At 46.2% G+C, this 24290-nt stretch overlaps 1 protein-coding gene across 2 annotated transcripts in view; it reads right to left on the bottom strand.

Moving 5' to 3' along the window:
- LOC141110997 (L-amino-acid oxidase-like) overlaps positions 1–24290 on the bottom strand; it is a 96468-nt gene that overhangs the window by 38607 nt on the left and 33571 nt on the right. For both annotated transcript variants that reach the window (XM_073602881.1, XM_073602880.1), the window contains exon 2: positions 3836–4059. In XM_073602881.1, the coding sequence (XP_073458982.1) occupies positions 3836–4059 (224 nt within the window). The remainder of the gene's footprint in view (positions 1–3835; positions 4060–24290) is intronic.

The following is a 24290-nucleotide window of genomic DNA, read 5'->3' on the forward strand; positions in this document are numbered from 1 at the left end:
CATGCAGCCGGCTTACTGCATTTGGTTGGGGAAGGTGAGGTGGAGCACCGTCTGGATACAGAAGGGCTCTGACAATCTCTTCCTGGAATTTAAGGAAGGATCCAGTCCATCCTGAAGCTCTGTATAGCACATGAGCGTTCAGCAAAGCCAATTGAAATAAGTATACAGACACTTTTTTGTACCAGCGTCTGGCCTTACAGGCAATTAGGTACGGCGCCAACAACTGGTCGTTGAGGTCCACCCCTCCCATATTTTGGTTATATTCGTGGACACAGAGGGGTTTCTCCACAACACCAGTCGCCGTAGTAATTTGGACCGTCGTGTCTGCATGAAGGGAGGTAAGAACGAAAACATTCTTATTGTCCCTCCACTTCATAGCGAGCAAATTATTACACTGCAAGCAGGCTCTCTCCCCCAGCCTAAGACGGGAATCTACAAGCCGCTGGGGAAAGCCCCGGCGATTAGGTCGCACGGTGCCACATGCTCCAATTTGATGATCAAAAAAGGTGACTAAAAAGTGGCACGCTCGTGTAATAATTGTCCACATATAAATGGTACCCCTTTCCGAATAAGGGTGACACCAAGTCCCACACTATCTTGCCAGCGCTTCCTATGTAGTCAGGGCAGTTTGTCGGCTCTACGTGACTATCTTTGCCCTCGTAAACCATAAAACTACATGTATAGCCTGTGGCCCTGTCACAGAGCTTATACATCTTGACCCCGTATCTGGCACGCTTGCTGGGAAGATACTGTTTGAATGACAAGCGGCCAGAAAATTTAATCAGGGACTCATCAACGCAGACAACTTGATGGGGAGTAAACAAGTCTGCAAAACGCTGGTTGAAATGGTTTACGAGGGGCCGAATTTTGTAGAGCCGATCGTATTCAGGGTCTCCACGAGGACGACAGAGTTCCTTGTTGTTGAAGTGCATGAACCGCAAAATCTGCTTGTATCGTGCCCTGGCCATGGAAGCAGAGAACACGGGCATATGGTAAATTGGGTCAGTGGACCAATATGACCGCAACTCACTATTTTTATTTATGCCCATGTTGAGGGAAAGGCCCAGAAAGAGCTTAAATTCGGAGACCGTAATTGGGAGGACTGGGGATTAGCGGCGATGTGTTGACCAGCGTATAAATTGCTTTGGTCCACAATAGATCCATAGAGATCTTCGGTGAATAAAAATCCAGTGGCGTAAAATCAACTGTTTCCACCTGAATTCCGGGTTGGCCAGTGAATGGGGGGCAGTACGGGTGCTGCAGAAGTGGTGGGTACCCAATTCGGATTGGCGAATGCAGCAGGAAGGGCACTATGGGCATGACGGGCCTGAGTTCGTCTTCTTGGTGGCAGCGGGACACTACTAGTGCTTGCCACCTCACCAGCTTGAATTGCACTTATGGGACTCGCCATGTCACCACGTGATACTGCAGTGCTGGATGTACGACCAGGGTGTACTAGGCTGCTGGTGCTTGCCAGTTCACCAGAAGGAATAGCGGCGCTAGTACTTCTCTGCTCCATACGAGGGACCTGCGGTTCTTGCACTTAAAGGACAGAAGAAGAAGATTGGGGTCTGGTACGCCTGACCTTAGCAGGGACCACAACTCCGTCGTCAGAGCTATCTGTCATAGCCTGAGCCTGAATCTGACAGATGAGTGACTTCCTCTTCACTATCTGTCATGCTCAGAAATGTGTAGGCCTCTTCACTAGTGTACCTTCGATTTGCCATTTTGGGCTTTAAATTTAGGGGTACACTAGTGAGACTCACAGGCAAAAAAGCTCCTGACTGTCAGCGACTGTATCAAAACGCTACCAAAAAACTGTTAGCGATCGCAGGGATCAGGCCTGACTCTGCGAACGCTGCAGTTATGTAAGTGTTTTGTAAGTGACAGTTATCGATCGATACTGCACTTGGGTGGGCTGGTCTGGGCCGAGGGGCAAAAGGCAGGTGCTAGCAGGTATCTGGGCTGGTCCCGCTAACACTGCGTTTTTTTGGGGGACCCTAAACTGCTGGGGAGTATAGATCTGATCGGATCAGATATCGATCCATTCAGATACTATAGCACTAAGGGAGGTGTATGCTGCGTGCGTTGGTTTTAGCGGTACTGGCGCTAACCTGACGCTGCCTGGGGCGACGCAGACCTTATCTGACCCTAAAAACGTAACTTATATCACCGCCGGGCGATCAGGGGGTTAAACCTTTATAAGGTAATAAACGGCGGGTGCCCTAAAACTATAATAAACTATAATAAACTATAATAAACTAACTAACCAGCGTCACCCATAACAATTATATGGTGATCACTGGTGAAAGGGTTAACTAGGGGGCAATCAGGGGGTTAAAACCTTTAGTAGGTAGTATATAGGGTTCCCTGTCGCTATAAAACACTGACGGCGAACCTATATACTTACCTCCCTAACTAGCGTCACCTGTGTCACTAATACAGCAATCAGAAAAACGATCGCTTAGTGACACTGGCGACGGGGGGGTGATCACGGGGTTAAAACTTTATTAGGGGGGTACCCTAGACCTAAAGGGGGCTAACCCTAACTGCCCTAACACTTATAACTGTCACAAACTGACACCAATTCAATAATCAGAAAAAAAAAAACTGCTTTTGGTGTCAGTGTGACAGGGGGTACAGGGGGGTGATCAGGGGGTGATGGGGGGGGTGACAAGTGTGCCTGCGTGTTCTACTGTTAGTGTAGTGTTGGTGCAAACTTACTTGGATGTCTTCTCTCCTCGGCGCCGGAACGAAAAGACCGGCTCGAGGAGAGTGACATCACTTCCTCCGCTTCTGTTTACATTACATAAGCCGAGGAAGCCCGTCATTGGCTAGGAGCGATCTCAAGGGGGAGCCACGAATGAGTGGCCTTCCCCTCACCTTTGATCGCCCCTGACCTGAATCCGACCGCCGCAGGCACCGGGGGGGGAGTCCGATTGGACCCCCCACCCTTGGGCAGGCAAGGACGTACCTGTAAGTCCTTTTGCCTGCCCATGCCATTCTGCTGACGTACATCGTCGTGCGGCGGTCGGCAACTGGTTAAAAAAATGAAAAAAAATGGCCCTTCAAGAGCTATGGGCAGAAGTGACCTTTTGACGGGTGGGGGCCAATGGAGACGGATGGGGGCCATCCTCCCCTCACTCGTCTCCATGTCAGGCCACAAGAAGGATCGCTTCCGACGGCTCCGGTAAGCAGCGGAGGGCACCGGATCGCGACGGGAGGGGTGGGGCCGCTCTCCTGTCACCAATAAAAGTGATCTCGCCACAGAGACCACTTTTATCTTAAACCGGACTGCTCACTGAAGAAGAGGATACCGGGGTTATGGCAGCTAGCTGCTGCCATAAGAACGATATCCTCCTTCAAAGTACCATCGTATAACGACGGTGGGCTTGTTGGAAGTGGTTAACAAAAACAAAATGCATGACCATAATTATATATGCATTACTCAAGCTTCAGACTGGAAGTTTGGCAATGGTGGTTGAGCAGATTGAGGAGGCAGAGCACAATAACCGGTGCATATAATACAGTTTATGAAGCTCATCATGCACAAATTTTCATGCAGTAAGCTTAGCTATTCTAAGATACACTGACACATGTGCTTTGATGTGAAGGTTTAGTTCTACTTTAACCTTTCCTTTGTCTATTAAAAAAAAAACATTTTGGCTATGTCTGCACATTCATGTTGAGGTCCTAACAGCACTCAGTACATTTACAGACATGCCAGGGTTTCCAAACCTTATCGTACATTACCAAGGTACAGTATATTGCAACTGCATGGAAAGAAGTTACTACCAATATCTATGAGTACTTTCTGACAAATTCATCAACTTACTCTGTGACCGGCGTCCTGTAATACTTTGGCCGCTGATAATCCGGACATCCCGGCGCCAACAATTACAATGTGTTTCTGGTTAGATTTTGGAACAGAAGGCAATCCATGTACGGCAATATCCATCATCTCTTCATACTCAGGATCCTGAAGACACTCTTCCAACAAGTTTGAATCTTTGCTGTTTTGACCATATACTCCAGCCCAAATCAGCAGGCTGAGAAATACTGAGGGAACAAAACGATTACAAATTACTGTAGACATTAAACTCATGGCTCAGCCACCATGCTCAACAATACGAAGTTTCTCTGACAACTGCTTCTAATAATGCAGCACAGCTGTAAGGTACTTTCACACTGAGGTTTTTTTCAGGCGTTTTAGCACTAAAAATAGCGCCTCTCATGCCTCCCTGCTTTCACACTGGAGCGGTGCGCTTCCAGAACGGGAAAAAAAGTTCTGCAAGCAGCATCTTTGGGGAAGTTTGGGAGCACTGTATACACTGCTCCCGAAATGCCCTGCCCATTGAAATGAATGGGCAGCGCTGCCGAATCGCCTGCAAAGTGCTTTGGCAGCGCCACAATGTGAGCGCTTTTAAGTTTTTCCTCTGCCACTAGCGGTAGTTAAAAGCGCCCCGCGGCCGAAAAGTGCAGCTAAGACTAGCCACGCTTTACCGCTAGCAGCGCCCCAGTGTGAAAGTACCCTTATGGGGCGTACACACGGGCGGACTTTCCGACCGGACTGGTCTGACGGACTTTCCGACGGACTTTTGACAGACTTCCAACTGACTTTTTTTTACGAACGGACTTGCCTACACACGACCAGACTATGGATGGACTTGCCTACACACGACCGGACTTTCCGGCAGACTATGTCCGCCGGTCTTCCCGACAGAGTTACGACGGACTTTCCGAATAAACTGACTTGCCCACACACGAACAAGTCCGTTCATTTTGAACATGACTAGGGTACAACGGGACTAGAAAAGGAAGTCAATCTCACCCTCTTTTATCGGCGAGATTGACACCTTGCGAGCCCCGTTGCGGGGCATACCAGGCCCTTAGGTCTGGTATGGATTTTAAGGGGAACCCCCTATGCCTAAAAAACAGCGTGGGGGTCCCCCCAAAATCCATACCAGCCCTTATCCGAGCATGCAGCCCCCGGCTGGTCAGGAAAGGGAGTGGGGACAAACGAGCGCCCCCCCTCCTGAACCCTATCAGACCGCATGCCCTCAACATGGGGGGGTGGGTGCTTTGGGGGAGGGGGACAAGGGCCTCTTTCTGACAACCCTGGCCGTTGGTTGTCGGGGTCTGCGGGCGGGGGGCTTATCAGAATCTGGGAGCCCCCTTGAATAAGGGGGCCCCCAGATCCTGGCCCCCCACCCTATGTGAATTAGTATGGGGTACATCATACCCCTACCCATTCACCTAGGGAAAAATTGTCAATAAAAAAAACACACTACATAGGTTTTTAAAGTAATTTATTAGACAGCTCTGGGGGTCTTCTTCCGACTTCAGGGGTCTTCTTCCAACTTCGCCGCTCTCTCCAGCCTCTTCTCCCAGTATCCGGTTCTTCACCCACTCTCCAGCCTCTTCTCTCGGTGTTCGACCTCTTCTCATGGTGTCTGGTTCTTCCGCTATCTTCTGCTGCTCTTTTGCTAGCGGTGGCCCGGACTTCTGCGTCGTCTTCTTCCCTCTTTTCTTCTTCAGATGTTGACACGACACTCTCTCCTGCTGTAATGCTGTGTGAGCGATCCGCAATGACTTATATAGGCGGTGACCCCGCCCCCTTATGACGTCACAGTCCTGGGGCATGCTGGGACTGTGATGTCATAAGAGGGCGTGGTCAACATCACGCCCTCTTTTATGTGTATGAATGTCACTCCCTTGACTGCTCACGCTGTTATCTTACTTGCCATGAGTGCAGAGAGTGACTTCCCACGTTAAAGCAGTTGTAAACCACTGGATGTTTTTCTTTTCTACCCTGCAAGGTAAAGCCATAATGTGCTAGTCTGCATTGCAGACTAGCACATTATGTTAAACTTACCTTAAAACGAAGCCGTCCTGCACCGAGATGTCAGAGCTGGTGGCTGCTTCCATCCTCACTAGGTTCTGTGATTGGCCAGAGCCGCGATGACATCAATCCTGCGCATGCGCGTGGGAGCTGCCGGTCAGGTATAGGTAAGAGTCAGTGATGGAAGTTAACTTCCACTTTAACAATATTAAAAACTATATTTTTGTTCGGATAATTGATAGATAAGTCTGGTAGAAGTCTGTTTTATTATCTTTATAGACATATTCTGGTCAGTTCCCCCACTATGTCCCATCATGAGAATGATATACCTGAGAAAAGTAAAAAAATAAATACATTTAAAAAAATGCTCATTGGGGTTCTCTGTAGTGCTGTTATTTATATATTTATTGTTAAAAGTATTTTTTTACTAATTTTAACAAGGTCCATATAAAAATAATTATCATGTTAGTCAGCTCTACCATGTCCACACATATAAAATGAGACATGTCACTGTCTAGTTTTATTGAATGCTTGAGGCTGGGTTCACACATATGCAAGTTGGATGTGGGAATTCGCATGACAGGAGAATGTGACCAGCTCTCAATGGAGCCGATTCACACAGCTCCAGAGTGGCTGCAGTCCGCATGAAGAAGAAGGGTCTTGTGCTTCTTCTGGTCTGATTCAGGTGCAAATTCAGGCAAAAATTCACACCCCGGAATTGGTAAACAGGGACACACCGGACCCCATGCTGTGAGTCGCGGCCACACATATGTGAACAGAGCCTTAACCATAGCAACAATCCTTAAACACAGGAGGCAAAATGGACTTCCAATTGGTATACTCCCATAAACTCTATCATATCTTTGGTCATTATCTGTCAATGGAACCCAGACTGGGGAATAGAACTATATCATATTACATATGGAGCTTTCTCAAAACATACTGTTCAATTACCTAAAACTGGCAAACAATACAGGTATCATAAATACAGAAAGAAGAAATAGGAAAAAAAATAAGGCGAAAGACCTCCACACTAATACCTTGTAAACACGGTCGGATTTTCCGATGGAGAAAGTGCAATCGGATTGTGTTGTCGGAAATTCCGATCGTGTGTGGGCTCCATCGGACTTTTTCCATCGGAATTTCCGACACACAAAGTTTGAGAGCTGGATATAAAATTTTCCGACAACAAAATCCAATCGTTTAAATTCCGATCGTGTGTACACAAATCGCACAAAGTGTCACGCATGCTCAGAAAAAATTAAGAGACGAAAGCTATTGGCTACTGCCCGGTTTATTGGCTACTGTCCCGACGTACGTGTTTTACGTCACCGTTCAGAAAGATCGGATTTTCTGACAACTTTGTACTACCGTGTGTATGCAAGACAAGTTTGGCCCATAATCAGTCGGAAAAAATCAGATGGATTTTGTTGTCGGAATGTTCGTTCAATGTCCGATCGTGTGTACAGGGCATAAGGCTCCAAATGATGAGATATATTAAACTCATTTATCCCCTTCAAATTTAAATTGTGTATTTTTCAATATGCTCATCAACCTACCATTCACCATGATCCAGTTAAGTGTATTTTTTACAAGGTCTAGAGGAATTGAGGATTTATGAAAACATGTAGTAATCTCAATTCTGGTAGTTACTGGACCACTGGGGGCATTGGAAAAGTTACTTCAAAGCAATGTATCCTCTTTGGACGTTTGAGATTAACCGAGGTCACAGTGCAGTTGAGCACGTATACTATAATCCAAAAGCCCTAAACATTCGGGCATTATGTTATGTATTTTTAGTTCTGATCCAATGGCAATATGGCCAGCACAAAACAATACATACCTTGCAATTAAATGTGATTAGCAAAGAATTTTTATTAGGCAAAAACAGCAGAGGAACAGATTATGAGCTTTGAGATACAAAGAAACAACATGCCAGTATTTATAGTCTAGGTGTGTGCTAGCTTATTCTTAATCTTTTAGATTAGGGTGACCAGACGTCCGATTTCCGGGCACAGTCCCCGGACTGAGGACACTCTCCCCGAAACAAATCGTTCCCCGGATTGCAGGGGCGGCATCAGGCAGGGCCACTTTTAAGCCAGTACAATACCCTTAAAGGGGTTGTAAACCTACGTGTTTTTTTCACCTTAATGCATCCTATGCATTAAGGTGAAAAAACACCTGGCAGTGACTGGCCCCCAGCCCCCCCCCCCCCTCCCCGTTTTACTTACCTGAGCCCTGGAACTTGACCCACAGGGACGAGCTGTCTCTCTGCCCGGGGTTCTCGGCTCTTGATTGGATAGATTGATAGCAGCAAAGCCTTTGGCTCCCGCTGCTCTCAATCAAATCCAATGACGCGGGCACTGGGGGGGGGGGGGGGGGGGAGTCCTGCATTCGGCCTCTATGGACGCCAAATGCTGGACTCGGGAGCGTTCCTGCAAGGTAACCCCCCCGGGAGAGCGCTTCTCCTAGGGGGTTATCTGATGTGGGGAGGAGCCTCGAGAGCCACCGAGGGACCCCAGAAGAGCAGGTTTGGGGCCACTCTGTGCAAAGTGAGCTGCACAGTGAAGGTTAGTATGACATGTTTGTTATTTTTTTTTTAAACTAACCCTTACAATCACTTTAACCACTTAAGGACCGCCTCACGCCGATTTACGTCGGCAAGGCGGCACGGGCAGGCAAAATCACGTACATGTACGTGATTTGCCTCCCGCGGGTGGGGGGTCCCATCGGACCCCCCCCCGCCGCCCGAGGCGGTCCCGTTTGGTCCCCCGGCGATCGGAGATGAGGGGGAGGCCATCCGTTCGTGGCCCCCCCCTCGCGATCGCCGCCGGCCAATCAGATCACTTCCTTTGCTGCTGTATGCTAAACAGCAGCAAAGGAAATGATGTCATCTCTCCTCGGCTCGGTATTCCGTTGCGAGGAGAGGAGAGAAGACATCAATGTGAGTGCACCAATACTACACAACACAGTAGAACATGCCAGGCATACAAAACACCCCGATCGCCCCCCAATCACCCCCCCCCCCTCCCTGTCACAAACTGACACCAGCAGTTTTTTGTTTTTTTTTTCTGATTACTGCATTGGTGTCAGTTTGTGACAGTTACAGTGTTGGAACAGTGAGTATTACCCCCCTTTAGGTCTAGGATACCCCCCTAACCCCCCCTAATAAAGTTTTAACCCCTTGATCACCCCCTGTCACCAGTGTTGCTAAGCGATCATTTTTCTGATCGCTGTATTAGTGTCGCTGGTGACGCTAGTTAGTGAGGTAAATATTTAGGTTCGCCGTCAGCATTTTATAGCGACAGGGACCCCCATATACTATCTAATAAATGTTTTAACCCCTTGATTGCCCCCTAGTTAACCCTTTCACCACTGATCACCGTATAACCGTTACGGGTGACGCTGGTTAGTTCGTTTATTTTTTATAGTGTCAGGGCACCCACCGTTTATTACCGAATAAAGGTTTAGCCCCCCGATCGCCCGGCGGTGATATGCGTCGCCCCAGGCAGCGTCAGATTAGCGCCAGTACCGCTAACACCCACGCACGCAGCATGCGCCTCCCTTAGTGGTATAGTATCTGAACGGATCAATATCTGATCCGATCAGATCTATACTAGCGTCCCCAGCAGTTTAGGGTTCCCAAAAACGCAGTGTTAGCGGGATCAGCCCAGATACCTGCTAGCACCTGCGTTTTGCCCCTCCGCCCAGCCCACCCAAGTGCAGTATCGATCGATCACTGTCACTTACAAGGCACTAAACGCATAACTGCAGCGTTCGCAGAGTCAGGCCTGATCCCTGCGATCGCTAACAGTTTTTTTGGTAGCATTTTGGTGAACTGGCAAGCACCAGCCCCAGGCAGCGTCAGGTTAGCGCCAGTACCGCTAACACCCACGCACGCACCGTACACCTCCCTTAGTGGTATAGTATCTGAACGGATCAATATCTGATCCGATCAGATCTATACTGGCGTCCCCAGCAGTTTAGGGTTCCCAAAAACGCAGTGTTAGCGGGATCAGCCCAGATACCTGCTAGCACCTGCGTTTTGCCCCTCCGCCCGGCCCGGCCCAGCCCACCCAAGTGCAGTATCGATCGATCACTGTCACTTACAAAACACTAAATGCATAACTGCAGCGTTCGCAGAGTCAGGCCTGATCCCTGCGATCGCTAACAGTTTTTTTGGTAGCGTTTTGGTGAACTAGCAAGCACCAGCCCCAGGCAGCGTCAGGTTAGTGCCAGTACCGCTAACACCCACGCACACACCATACACCTCCCTTAGTGGTATAGTATCTGATCGGATCAATATCTGATCCGATCAGATCTATACTAGCGTCTCCAGCAGTTTAGGGTTCCCAAAAACGCAGTGTTAGCGGGATCAGCCCAGATACCTGCTAGCACCTGCGTTTTGCCCCTCCGCCCAGCCCAGCCCAGCCCACCCAAGTGCAGTATCGATCGATCACTGTCACTTACAAAACACTAAACGCATAACTGCAGCGTTCGCAGAGTCAGGCCTGATCCCTGCGATCGCTAACAGTTTTTTTTGTAGCGTTTTGGTGAACTGGCAAGCACCAGCGGCCTAGTACACCCCGGTCGTAGTCAAACCAGCACTGCAGTAACACTTGGTGACGTGGCGAGTCCCATAAGTGCAGTTCAAGCTGGTGAGGTGGCAAGCACAAGTAGTGTCCCGCTGCCACCAAGAAGACAAACACAGGCCCGTCGTGCCCATAGTGCCCTTCCTGCTGCATTCGCCAATCCTAATTGGGAACCCACCACTTCTGCAGCGCCCGTACTTCCCCCATTCACATCCCCAATCAAATGCAGTCGGCTGCATGAGAGGCATTTTCTTTATGTCCTCCCGAGTACCCCTACCCAACGAACCCCCAAAAAAGATGTTGTGTCTGCAGCAAGCGCGGATATAGGCGTGACACCCGCTATCATTGTCCCTCCTGTCCTGACAATCCTGGTCTTTGCATTGGTGAATGTTTTGAACGCTACCATTCACTAGTTGAGTATTAGCGTAGGGTACAGCATTGCACAGACTAGGCACACTTTCACAGGGTCTCCCAAGATGCCATCGCATTTTGAGAGACCCGAACCTGGAACCGGTTACCGTTATAAAAGTTAGTTACAAAAAAAGTGTAAAAAAAAAAATATATACAAAATAAAATAAAAATTGTTGTCGTTTTATTGTTCTCTCTCTCTATTCTCTCTCTCTATTGTTCTGCTCTTTTTTACTGTATTCTATTCTGCAATGTTTTATTGTTATTATGTTTTATCATGTTTGTTTTTCAGGTATGTAATTATTTATACTTTACTGTTTACTGTGCTTTATTGTTAACCATTTTTTTGTCTTCAGGTACGCCATTCACGACTTTGAGTGGTTATACCAGAATGATGCCTGCAGGTTTAGGTATCATCTTGGTATCATTCTTTTCAGCCAGCGGTCGGCTTTCATGTAAAAGCAATCCTAGCGGCTAATTAGCCTCTAGACTGCCTTTACAAGCCGTGTATGCCCCCCCCCCACCGTCTTCCGTGTTTTTCTCTGGCTCTCCTGTCTCAACAGGGAACCTGAGAATGCAGCCGGTGATTCAGCCAGCTGACCATAGAGCTGATCAGAGACCAGAGTGGCTCCAAACATCTCTATGGCCTAAGAAACCGGAAGCTACGAGCATTTTATGACTTAGATTTCGCCGGATGTAAATAGCGCCATTGGGAAATTGGGGAAGCATTTTATCACACCGATCTTGGTGTGGTCAGATGCTTTGAGGGCAGAGGAGAGATCTAGGGTCTAATAGACCCCAATTTTTTCAAAAAAGAGTACCTGTCACTACCTATTGCTATCATAGGGGATATTTACATTCCCCGAGATAACAATAAAAATGATAAAAAAAAAAAAAAAATGAAAGGAACAGTTTAAAAATAAGATAAAAAAGCAAAAAAATAATAAAGAAAGAAAAAAAAAAAAAAAAAAAAAAAGCACCCCTGTCGCCCCCTGCTCTTGCGCTAAGGCGAACGCAAGCGGCGGTCTGTCGTCAAACGTAAACAGCAATTGCACCATGCATGTGAGGTATCACCGCGAAGGTCAGATCGAGGGCAGTAATTTTAGCAGTAGACCTCCTCTGTAAATCTAAAGTGGTAACCTGTAAAGGCTTTTAAAGGCTTTTAAAAATGTATTTATTTTGTTGCCACTGCACGTTTGTGCGCAATTGTAAAGCATGTCATGTTTGGTATCCATGTACTCGGCCTAAGATCATCTTTTTTATTTCATGAAACATTTGGGCAATATAGTGTGTTTTAGTGCATTAAAATTTAAAAAAGTGTGTTTTTTCCCCAAAAAATGCGTTTGAAAAATCGCTGCGCAAATACTGTGCGAAAAAAAAAAATGAAACACCCACCATTTTAATCTGTAGGGCATTTGCTTTAAAAAAAATATATAATGTTTGGGGGTTCAAAGTTATTTTCTTGCAAAAAAAAATAACTTTTTCATGTAAACAATAAGTGTCAGAAAGGGCTTTGTCTTCAAGTGGTTAGAAGAGTGGGTGATGTGTGACATACGCTTCTAAATGTTGTGCATAAAATGCCAGGACAGTTCAAACCCCCCCAAATGACCCCATTTTGGAAAGTAGACACCCCAAGCTATTTGCTGAGAGGCATGTCGAGTCCATGGAATATTTTATATTGCGACACAAGTTGCGGGAAAGAGACAAATTTTTTTTTTTTTTTTTTTTTTTGCACAAAGTTGTCACTAAATGATATATTGCTCAAACATGCCATGGGAATATGTGAAATTACACCCCAAAATACATTCTGCTGCTTCTCCTGAGTACGGGGATACCACATGTGTGAGACTTTTTGGGAGCCTAGCCGCGTACGGGACCCGGAAACCAAGCACCGCCTTCAGGCTTTCTAAGGGCGTGAATTTTTGATTTCACTCTTCACTGCCTATCACAGTTTCGGAGGCCATGGAAAGCCCAGGTGGAACAAAACCCCCCCAAATGACCCCATTTTGGAAAGTAGACACCCAAAGCTATTTGCTGAGAGGTATAGTGAATATTTTGCAGACCTCACTTTTTGTCACAAAGTTTTGAAATTTGAAAAAAGAAAAAAAAAAATGTTTTTTCTTGTCTTTCTTCATTTTCAAAAACAAATGAGAGCTGCAAAATACTCACCATGCCTCTCAGCAAATAGCTTGGGGTGTCTACTTTCCAAAATGGGGTCATTTGGGGGGGTTTTGTGCCACCTGGGCATTCCATGGCCTCCGAAACGGTGATAGGCAGTGAAGAGTAAAATCAAAAATTCACGCCCTTAGAAATCCTGAAGGCGGTGATTGGTTTTCGGGGCCCCGTACGCGGCTAGGCTCCCAAAAAGTCCCACACATGTGGTATCCCCATACTCAGGAGAAGCAGCTAAATGTATTTTGGGGTGCAATTCCACATATGCCCATGGCCTGTGTGAGCAATATATCATTTAGTGACAACTTTGTGCAAAAAAAAAAAAAAAAGTGTCACATTCCCGCAACTTGTGTCAAAATATAAAATATTCCATGGACTCAATATGCCTCTCAGCAAATAGCTTGGGGTGTCTACTTTCCAAAATGGGGTCATTTGGGGGGGGTTTGTGCCACCTGGGCATTTTATGGCCTCCGAAACTGTGATAGGCAGTGAAGAGTGAAATCAAAAATTTACACCCTTAGAAATCCTGAAGGCGGTGATTGGTTTTCGGGGTCCCGTACGCGCCTAGGCTCCCAAAAAGTCCCACACATGTGGTATCCCCTTACTCAGGAGAAGCAGCTGAATGTATTTTGGGGTGCAATTCCACATAGGCCCATGGCCTGTGTGAGCAATATATCATTTAGTGACAACTTTTTGTAAATATTTTTTTTTTTTTTTTTTTTGTCATTATTCAATCACTTGGGACAAAAAAAATAAATATTCAATGGGTTCAACATGCCTATCAGCAATTTCCTTGGGGTGTCTACTTTCCAAAATGGGGTCATTTGTGGGGGTTTTGTACTGCCCTGCCATTTTAGCACCTCAAGAAATGACATAGGCAGTCATAAACTAAAAGCTGTGTAAATTCCAGAAAATGTACCCTAGTTTGTAGACGCTATAACTTTTGCGCAAACCAATAAATATACGCTTATTGACATTTTTTTTACCAAAGACATGTGGCCGAATACATTTTGGCCTAAATGTATGACTAAAATTGAGTTTATTGGATTTTTTTTATAACAAAAAGTAGAAAATATCATTTTTTTTCAAAATTTTCGGTCTTTTTCCGTTTGTAGCGCAAAAAATAAAAACTGCAGAGGTGATCAAATACCATCAAAAGAAAGCTCTATTTGTGGGAAGAAAAGGACGCAAATTTCGTTTGGGTACAGCATTGCATGATCGCGCAATTAAAAGTTAAAGCGACGCAGTGCCAAATTGGAAAAAGACCTCTGGTCTTTAGGCAGCATAATGGTCCGGGGCTCAAGTGGTTAATGAGCAGGCACTAGGTCCATGGGAGGGCCGGCTGCACCTTCCCTTTCCTTGCAGTTTGTAAAAAGTCGATCGGGATAGCAGAGAGTCCAGCGGTGTGAAGGAGGCTGTCTGTAACACTCCCCTGTTGTCTAATCAGCTTAGGCTGTCCTTCAGGGATGTTCACTATCTCCTGATGCAGCCGCAGTTGGTGGGCGGGGTCGGGGTGTGGCTGCCTCCTCCACTCCTACAGACTCCTCCCCTCAGGCTGATCCTGCAGATAAAGAAAAAAGAGGAGGAGAGAGCACAGCTGCCTGGGAATCTCCATCACCTGCCATGCTGTAAGTGACTCAGCACATTGTCACTACATACAGACCTAACATGTCACTATTTCACCCTACACTGCCCTAACCTCACACCTCCCAACTTTTTGACATGGGAATGAGGGACACCTATCAGCAAAAGTATGCAGGCATAGGACACACCCCTTGCCACGCCCCCTTAAAGCAGAATTGTACAAAAAAACAAGATTTGTTAAACGCACAAGTGCTTTTTTTTACCATTATTATTCTTTTATATTGGCTTTTGGATTTACAAATGCATCAATTTAGAAATCAGATGAAAGGTTTAGCGCTGGAAAACACTTTTTGATAGATAAAAGTGCATTTTATATACAACTATATAGATCAGATCAAAATGAGGGACAAATGAGGAGGAATGAGGGACAGAGGGACATTGCTCCAAATCAGGGACAGTCCCTCAAAATCAGGGACAGTTGGGAGCTATGCTAACCTGCCGTATACTGTCACTACATACTGAACGAGCCTGCCGTATACTGTCACTGCATACTGAACTAACCTGCCGTATACCGTCACTGCATACAGAACTAACCTCCTGTATGCTGTCACTACATACTGAACGAGCCTGCCGTATACTGTCACTGCATACTGAACTAACCTGCCGTATACTGTCACTGCATACTGAACTAGCCTGCCGTATACTGTCACTGTACTGCCCTAACCTGCCATATACTGTCACTGTACTGCCCTAACTTTTTTATCTCATGGACGAAATACAGTATGAGAAATAACGTATGTGTATATATAGATATAGATATATAGATATATATATTACAATCATTCCATAAACCTTATTTTACATTTGGTTAGAGTTGGAAAGCGTTTGAAGCCTTTTTGTCTTGGTTCACACTATTGCGAATTTGATGCGGATTTCTCCAAATCTACTTTGCATGTCAGGAGATTGTGCCTGACATCTCTATGGAGCCGGTTCACACATCTCCGGAGTGGATCCGGTGTGAATTGCACAGGAGTCCTGTGTGTCTTCTAGTTAGTTTCAGGTCTGAATTCAGCCAAAAATTTTTTATGAAAATCGGACCTGAAATGGTGAACGGTGATGCACTGGACCCCTGCTGTGTGCCACTCTGTGCTGCGGTGTGAACCCAGCCTTAGGCCCCTTTCACACTTGTACAACTTGTCCCACGATTTGATACTGCAAAGTAGTATGACAGGTCATTCCCCAGGATTTCCAATGAAAACCATTCATATTAGTAGGACTTCAAGTCGTTCCGACTTCTAAGTAGTTCCTGCACTACTTTGGTCCGACTTTGATGCCAGTAAAACAGACATTCCCTGAAATAGCAGTAAAATTGCGCGACTTTGAAGTTGCAGTAGTGTGAAAGGGGCCTTTAACCCTGGGTTCACACTGATGTGATGCGGGAACCAGCCGGTTCCCACATTGCTCCTCTCCCGCAGGCAGTTCACACTGCCTTCTGCGAACTGCTGTGGGTGTCACTAACAAAATTAATGACACCCCTAGTTTAGTCCACATATCGCAGTGTGAACGCGCACAAGAATTGGATCGCATACCTGAGAACACCCATTCGATCCAATTTTAGTGCGTTGAAAAACAAGTCCCTGCACTATTTTCTGTGTGAATCCAATGCGAGTTCAGCCATGCAACTGTATGGCTGACCTCGCATTGCTCAGAGATCGCATGTGATCAGCACCTGCAGAGATCGCGCTAGTGTGAACCCGGGCTTAAGGTTATCTGTATCCCTTATGGCCTGTACGCACGATCTGAAAATCAGACAACAGATCGTCCGACTTTTTTCGCTTAATAATCGCAAGTAGAAATTGAATAGTTTACTAAAGTCACGAAAATTCTCGGACAGAAAAAAAAAAAAAATTAATTTTCGGAAGTGATGTAATGTATTTGTATTGTTTTTTCGGATGACAACTGTACTGACTAAATGAAAATCATACAAACTGGTATTGTACGAGAAAAATTTTCGTGCCTGTCCGATCGAATAATCGGATGAATTGTTGTGATTGGCTCTCGAAAGCTCTGTACTAAGGATCCGATTATCATACGATCGAGTCGAAAGCAGTATTTTTCGTCCGATTTTTGGATCATATATTAGGCCCCTTTCACATCTGAGCGTAGCGTTTTCTGGCAGAAAGTCGCGCAATTTTACACAGGTCAAAAGATCACCAATATATAAAGCAGAAAAACGCCTGTAATCTGCCTAAAAAAAAGTTCCAGAACATGTTTGAGCTTCAGGCATTTTGGGGCTTCTGGCTTCAAGCGTTTTGGAGTGGAGATGTGTACCATCTCCATAGAGAATTATTTTTTTCTCCTCCAGCATTTTGTAGCTTCAGGCTTCAAGCTACAAAACGCTCAGGTGCGAATGGGGCCTCAAGCAGAGATCCCCTTCACTTCCTGTTGTGTCATTAGGACAGAAAATGAGGCAAATCTCTTACACATCATTCAGTTCATTAGTAGACTGGCGATGGGTTGGGACATCTGTCAGGATTGTATTGTTGTCTGAATTGCTGTCAAAAAATTTGGCCATAGATTAATCAAAATGTATTAAGTTCAGAAGGGACTAGACGAATGTAAATCCATGTGTGGCCGTCCCTGTTCAGCAGAAGTAGTCGTTAGATTAACTTCTGTCAAGCAGTAATGCTGAAAAAGTATTGGTGATCAATGGCTGCAGTCACTGATCTGTGTATTCCGACAGTGGAGAGTCCCACTGTCAGAATACAATGTTTTGGCAGGAGGGATGCCTCCATACATTTGTGTGAATGGAGGAACCATCTGTGGCCAGTTTAAGATTTCCTTACTGACAGGTATCTGGACAGGAAGTTATACAAAATCTTTCCAAAGGGGCTATCAACAAATACTAAATGTGTTTCTAACCCTTCCCCACTCTATACAAAACTAAAATGAACATTGTTTGCTGGTATTCAGCTATAAGAAAAATTGACTCGGTTCATTTGGCTTACACTGAAGATCAGTAAAGACTTTTTCTTCATATATTTGAAATTAAAAGTAAATATAGTTATAAGGATTAAAATTCTCCACAGTTTAGCCATGTCACTGTTAAAGCCCAGTTCCAGGCTCTGCCCCCCATTTGCCCTCCCTCCACCCCAGAGGCTTCCCTTGTGTATGCTATGCTCTATTTTGAAAATTACTTCTCTTTTCCAGATGTCTTCAGGATAGCCATATGATGAGCAGGGTCCTCTTTCTCCTCATATCTTAGCGATAGATGGTCCTCGATGATGTATCCTTACGCTGTGAGTGTAGGGCACTCTGTTGGCGCCCCACCAGGGGGTGGATTCATGACCCCTTGCACTCACCATATACTCAGTTTTCTGGGTTGCATGACAATTTATGACAAAAAAAATGCTGTGGGGTACAATACCAGTAGAACATGCTTATTGCAGCTGAGATTTTTTTTTAAAAACTTATGGGACAATTTTTTAAAAAAAGAAGCCAAATGGCATTTGGGTCATCAGGTGTGCCTGTCTCTCCCTGTTTCAACACCACATGGGATATAATCGTTCACCTCCTACAATTGGCTCTACAACACATTCTCATATGGCTTGGCACTTGTTGGTATATGATTGTAGCATGTTTACACAATTACTATAGATTGCTTATCCAGCCTTTAGTTTACTGTTACTAAAATGGGAAAAAGAGGAGAGAGCCGGTACAAATGGGCACAAAGTTGGATCAAGATCGAGCTCAGGTAGATATAAGGGAAGGTGAGTGTGAGGGGGCGATACACATACTGAAACATTTTTTACCTTAATCCTGGGAACATTCCTCCATCCAAGCTCAATCTGTGCAGAAACAGGTTTGTCAACATGGGTCAACACTTGCTGCATCCACCATAAGAGCTCCGCTTTCATAGCTGTGGGTGGAGGTGGGCAAAGCATACTGTTACTATGCCCCATTTCTGACACTTCAGCCGGGATTTCAGAGCTGTCGGCTGGTACTTCCCCATAGTCTCAGACAAGGGGAGCCTTGCTCAGCTGCTGAGCAGAGTCTAACATCCGCCGGTAGGCAATCTCCAGCTCCCATTCCTGAATGGCTAGAACCTCCAAATCTTCCTGTGCCTTGAGCACTTCTGAGATGTTCAGCACCCGGTCTCTTTAACCCACGATTTCCTCAAAATGCCACTCCAGATTGCTTCTGAAGTCAGGGTCCTCCGACAGCCTCCAGTACAACAGCTCCAGGCCACAGTAGCCAAAGCCTTCCATTGGGCTGTTGTCTGCTGTCCACGGGCACACTTGGGCTACATACTAGTGGAGGGCTCTATAGCTCTTGTCCATCTCTGCAAAGGCCAGCCTGCTTAACTCAGCCGTCCACTCCTCGTGCGGCTGTTCCCCCAATAACAGCACCTACACTTCATACTGCAACCAGTACCTTCCCTGGATGGAGGGAAGAATTTTTCCCTGGCGGCACTGCTTGTGGTCTAGCTCTTTCTTTCAGAGTTGCCAGCGGATGGAATCATACCATCCCAGCAGGACCTGCACTGGCACTGGTCCCCTGTGCTGCATGCACACCTCTCGCAGCTTCCTTCCAAATTCCTCTTCCATGGCAGCTGGTATTTGTACCTCTCCTCCTCTGCTAACCAGGCCTTGGATCAGGTTGATGATTTGGATGTCCCAGACTGCAAGAAGCATCCCACCGCTGCCACCAAATGTGATGGACCGCCTGGCACCCCTCCTGCCATCCAAACCCTTCCAGCAGACTGATAGCTAGTATCAGCTCTTTACCCCCAAGCATCATACGCAGACAAAATATTGAGGTAAAACCAAAGGAATAACTTCATTGAACAGAAATACAGGTTTTTATACACTTCAAAACTAGAGCAGTCACCACATAAGTAAAAAAAAAATATTAATAAATTAATAATAAAAATATTACACATTGGGGTAAACATCCCACAATGGTTATGTAACGAGGTAAAGTTTACACAAGTCTAATCATATCTTGTAGGAATCTCCAGGAGGATTAGCAAACAGACAGAAACAATAGGTTACTCAATTAACAATGGTAATGCACACCGAGGAGGCAAACAATGGGGAAATTACACAATGAGAGAAAGATACTTCACACAGGATAGGCAAACACAGGTACACATTATAACAGTAAACACATAGAACCTTAATAACAAAATTACATATATAATAGCAGGAGACCCCAGTATTAGGTTGTTTTGAGCCGATTATAAACTTCTGCTTTGAATCGCTGAGTCTAGGAGGGGATTGAAGCAGTCAATGCTGGTTTGGGCTGTTGATTCTATACCCCAACAAAACACAGAGGCCCCAAATCTGTATCCGGGTCTTCCAGTTCTCAGAGTCTGTGTGTTTCGGGGAGAAATGGACTTAAATTTGTAGAAAAACTACTCCAAAGGTCCCCCAGGCACACACCTTCCAATGAATATAGCCCCCTCAAATTCCAGGGCCCATAGTAGGCAAAAGGCTACGCTGCAGTCCCCTTCAAAAGCCCCTGTCCCGGTTGGGTTTGTCACAGTTATCTGCGGAAACTGGCACCAATATTGGAGGTTATTATTGCGGAAACTGGCACCAATACTGGAGGTTGAGTAAATTGGTACCAATACTCAGGGCCAGATTAAGAGCAACGTGGGCCTGGTGCTAAGGATTTTGGTGGGCCTTTTTATGAAAATAAATAAAATGAAAACGCAAACAATTTTTTGTTGAATTAAAATAAAGAGAGAGAGGGGTGTGAGAGGGAGAGAGAGGGGGGGGGGGTGATAGCGAGATAGGGGGCTGAAAGAGAGGGGATGAGAGAGAGAGAGAGAGGGGGGGTGAGAGTGAGGGGGTGAGTCTGTGGGGCGCACAGCATAGTACATTACACGGGGGGGGGGGGGAGCACAGTACATTACATGGTGGATACATGGATACAGCACATTTAATGATGGGCGAAGCACAGCACATTACATGGCGGGCACAGCACATTACACTGTTGGCACTGCCCAATACAGCACATTACAAGGTAGGCACAGTACATTATATGGTGGGCACAGCACATTACACTGTTGGCACTGCCCAATACAGCACATTACAAGGTAGGCACAGTACATTATATGGTTGGCAAGCACATGACATGGTTGGTACTGCACTACACAGCACACTGCATGGTGGGCACAACACAGCACATGCACACGGTGGGCACAGGACCTTATATGGTGGGCACAGCACATGACATGGCGGGCACAGCTGAGCACATTACATAGTGGGCACTGCACATTACAAGTGGGCACTGCACAGCACATTATATGGTGGGCACAGCATATTATATGGTGGGTACTGCACATGGCATGGTGGGCACTTCACAGCACATGACAAGGTGGGCACTGCATGACACCACATGATATGGTGGGCACTGCATGACACAGCACAGCACATTACATTGTGAGCACAGCACATTAATTGGTGGACACCGCACATGACATGGTGAGCCCTGCATAGAGCATTCCATTTTGGGTACTGCACGGCACATGCCATGGTGGACAATGTACAGCACATTACATGCTGGGTACAGCACATTACATGGTAAGCACTGCATGGCGCAGCACATGACATGGTAGGCACAACACAGCACGACAGGGTGGGCACTGCACAGTAATTTACATGGTGGGCACTGCACATGACACGGTTGGCACTGCATGGCACAGCACATTACATGGTAGGTACAGCGCATTACATGGTGGGCACTGCATGGCACAGCACATGACGTGGTGGGCACAGCGCATTACATGGTGGGCACTGAATGGCACAACACATTACATGGTGGGCACTGCATGGCATAGCACATTTCATGGTGGGCAATGCAACTGCGCATTACATGTTAGGAACTGCACATGACATGGTGGGCACTGCTGAACAGCCCAGCACATTGCACAGTGGGTACAACACACTACATGCTGGGCACAGCACATGGCAGGGTGGGCACAGCACATGACATGGTGGGCACTGCATGGCAAATCACATTACATGGTGGGCACTGTACATTACTTGGTGGGATCACTGCATGGCACAGCACATTACATGGAGGGCACTGAACATTACATGGTGGGCACTGCAATGTACAGCACATTACATGGGGGCACTGCAATGCACATGACATGGTGGGCACAGCACATTACATGGGGGCACTGCAATGCACATGACATGACATAGTGGGCACAGCACATTACATGGGGGCACTGCAATGCACATGACATGGTGGGCACTGGGTACAAGAGAGCACATTACATGGGGGGAAGCAGCAGTCTTTCCCCTAGCACAATAAAACACCTCCCTAACAAATGTACTGACCTTATCTCAACAACAGCATGAGAGATGTCCTTCCTCCCGGGCTCCTGCTGGTTAGGACATCAGCGCCCCTCCCCCAGACATGGAGGATCTGTGTGAGTGAACAGATCCTGTGATAGGAGTCAGGAGGCATCGGCAGAGACAGGACTCGGCTGCACTGACTCTTGTCTCCTCCATGTGAGCACAGAGGGCTCCTCTTCCTTCAGCAAGGCACACAGATATTCAGAAGCCACTTCCATGGGCCTATATTGAGGGAGGGGCCTGGAGCTGCAGCTCCACCAGCCCCTATGTTAATCCGGCCCTGCCAATACTAGAGGTTATTATTGCAGAAACTGGCACCAATACTGGAGGTATTATTGACTAAACTGGCACCGATACTGGAGGTTATTATTGCGGAAACTGGCACCAGACTGGATTTTATTATTGAGTAAACTGGCACCAATACTGGAGGTTCTTGTTGAGTAAACTGGCACCAATACTGGAGGTTATTAATGCAGAAACTGGTACCAATACTGGAGGTTATTAATACAGAAACTGTGCAATAATAACCGTCAGCATTGGTGCGAATCTGGCACCAATGCTGGGGGTTAATATAGTAGAAACTAGCACTGATGCTGGGGGTTAATATTGCTGCTATTGACACCAACACTGGGAGTTATTTTTGTGTAAACGGGCACCAATGCTGGGGGTTATTATAGATACTGCCATCTAGGCTATGTTTGTATGGTAAATATAAAGTTGGTAACATTTGCTCCATTATCATTTCAAAGCACTTTGTTCAGTTTCTCTAAAAAAAAATATCCAGTTAAAATGTGTGTGTGAACTCTAGATTTAAATAATTCATTCTAATTTAATTTGTATTGTTTTAAATATTTTCTTGACTTGAAAAGACACCAAGGCAGGCCATAGATAATGTAAAATCACTTGATATCCCCATCAACACAGGCAATGTTGATGGGTGTCTCCTTCCCACAGAGCTATTGCATTCTCTCAGAATGGGTGTGCGGGAGCATTTCCTTCCCGGGTGAACATAGTGAATATTGTTAGCAGCTATAGCTACTGGCAATAATCGCATGCTAGAAATCTGACATGCTGGTTGAACCCAAGTTGAGCCATCAGCCTGGCCATACATGGATCGAATCCAGGCCTGTCCCCGATGAACAGGCCAAGATTTGAAACATCTATTAACTCATTTATAATAAATGGGTCATGGTGGGGGGGTGCAGTTTACCATTTTCACCCTGGGCACCAGATGACTTTGTCCCAGCACTGGGTGTTCCCCACCTCTTCATCCATCCCGTAAGTCCAGCATACAGTGCTATTGGGTTTTTTTTTTTGGGTTTTTTTCATCGTGAGCCACAATAACTGTGTTTATCAGTGTGAATGGGATAGATGAAGACCTCCATCCATGATCTGGCGATTGCTATCCTATCAGCCAGGAATATAAATGAGATTTGTTTTTTCAGTTTGTCTCAGTACCTCCTCTATTGGTCGACCTAATAAGGTTTTGCAGACTGATTTTTTGAGGCTGGTCTGAATAAGAGAGTATAAAGTTATATACGCTAATCCAAAACCACCTAACTTACGGATGTGTCCATCATATGTGATTTTTTTGGGGAGGCAGCTGGGACATAAGAAGCTATTTTTGCAGGTATCATGTACCATCTTCACTGATACATTTTCATTGAAATACATCAAAATGCATTTCAATGCATGTGTCAACACATAAAAATGAATAGAAAACTGTGCAGTGCAGCAGATATAAGTCTCTTGTACTAAATCATACTTACCAACTGTCCTGAATTTCCCAGGACATTCCTGGGATTTGGACCTTTTTCCCGATTTTAGCACTTCCCGGGAAATCTCCCGAAATTCTTTTTTTCCAGATTTTCCACGGCTCCCCACCGCCTCCACTAGAGGTCCGCGGCCGGCGGAGACAATGTTTTTACCAAAGACCAAGGCAAGAGGCGGAGCCGGCCGGGTGGCTCACAATAGAAATTGTCCTTGTAACACAAAACCCACTGTGTGCCTTCATCCCGCCCAGCCCCTCTCACCCAGTTAAACCCCACCTATTCCCTGCAGCCCCTCCCACCCTGATACACCACACTGCCCCCCCAGCATGCCGTGACCTTTAGGGGGCGGTTCCAGGCAGAGGGGAAGTCTTCAGTAAAGAGGGTAACATGACGTTAATGTAACCCAGAAGCTGACATGGTCTGGGTAAGTTTTCCTGTGTAGCAGCGCTGTGTATGAAGAAGGGGCTTGTGTTCCACCCCTCGGCTGGGTGACACATTCAAGTTTGTGGTTATGGCGGGAGAGGAGCACGGAGGAGGCTGGAGAGCG

This window comes from Aquarana catesbeiana, linkage group LG10 (genome assembly GCF_042186555.1).
Source record: "Aquarana catesbeiana isolate 2022-GZ linkage group LG10, ASM4218655v1, whole genome shotgun sequence".
Classification (NCBI taxonomy): Eukaryota; Metazoa; Chordata; class Amphibia; order Anura; family Ranidae; genus Aquarana; species Aquarana catesbeiana.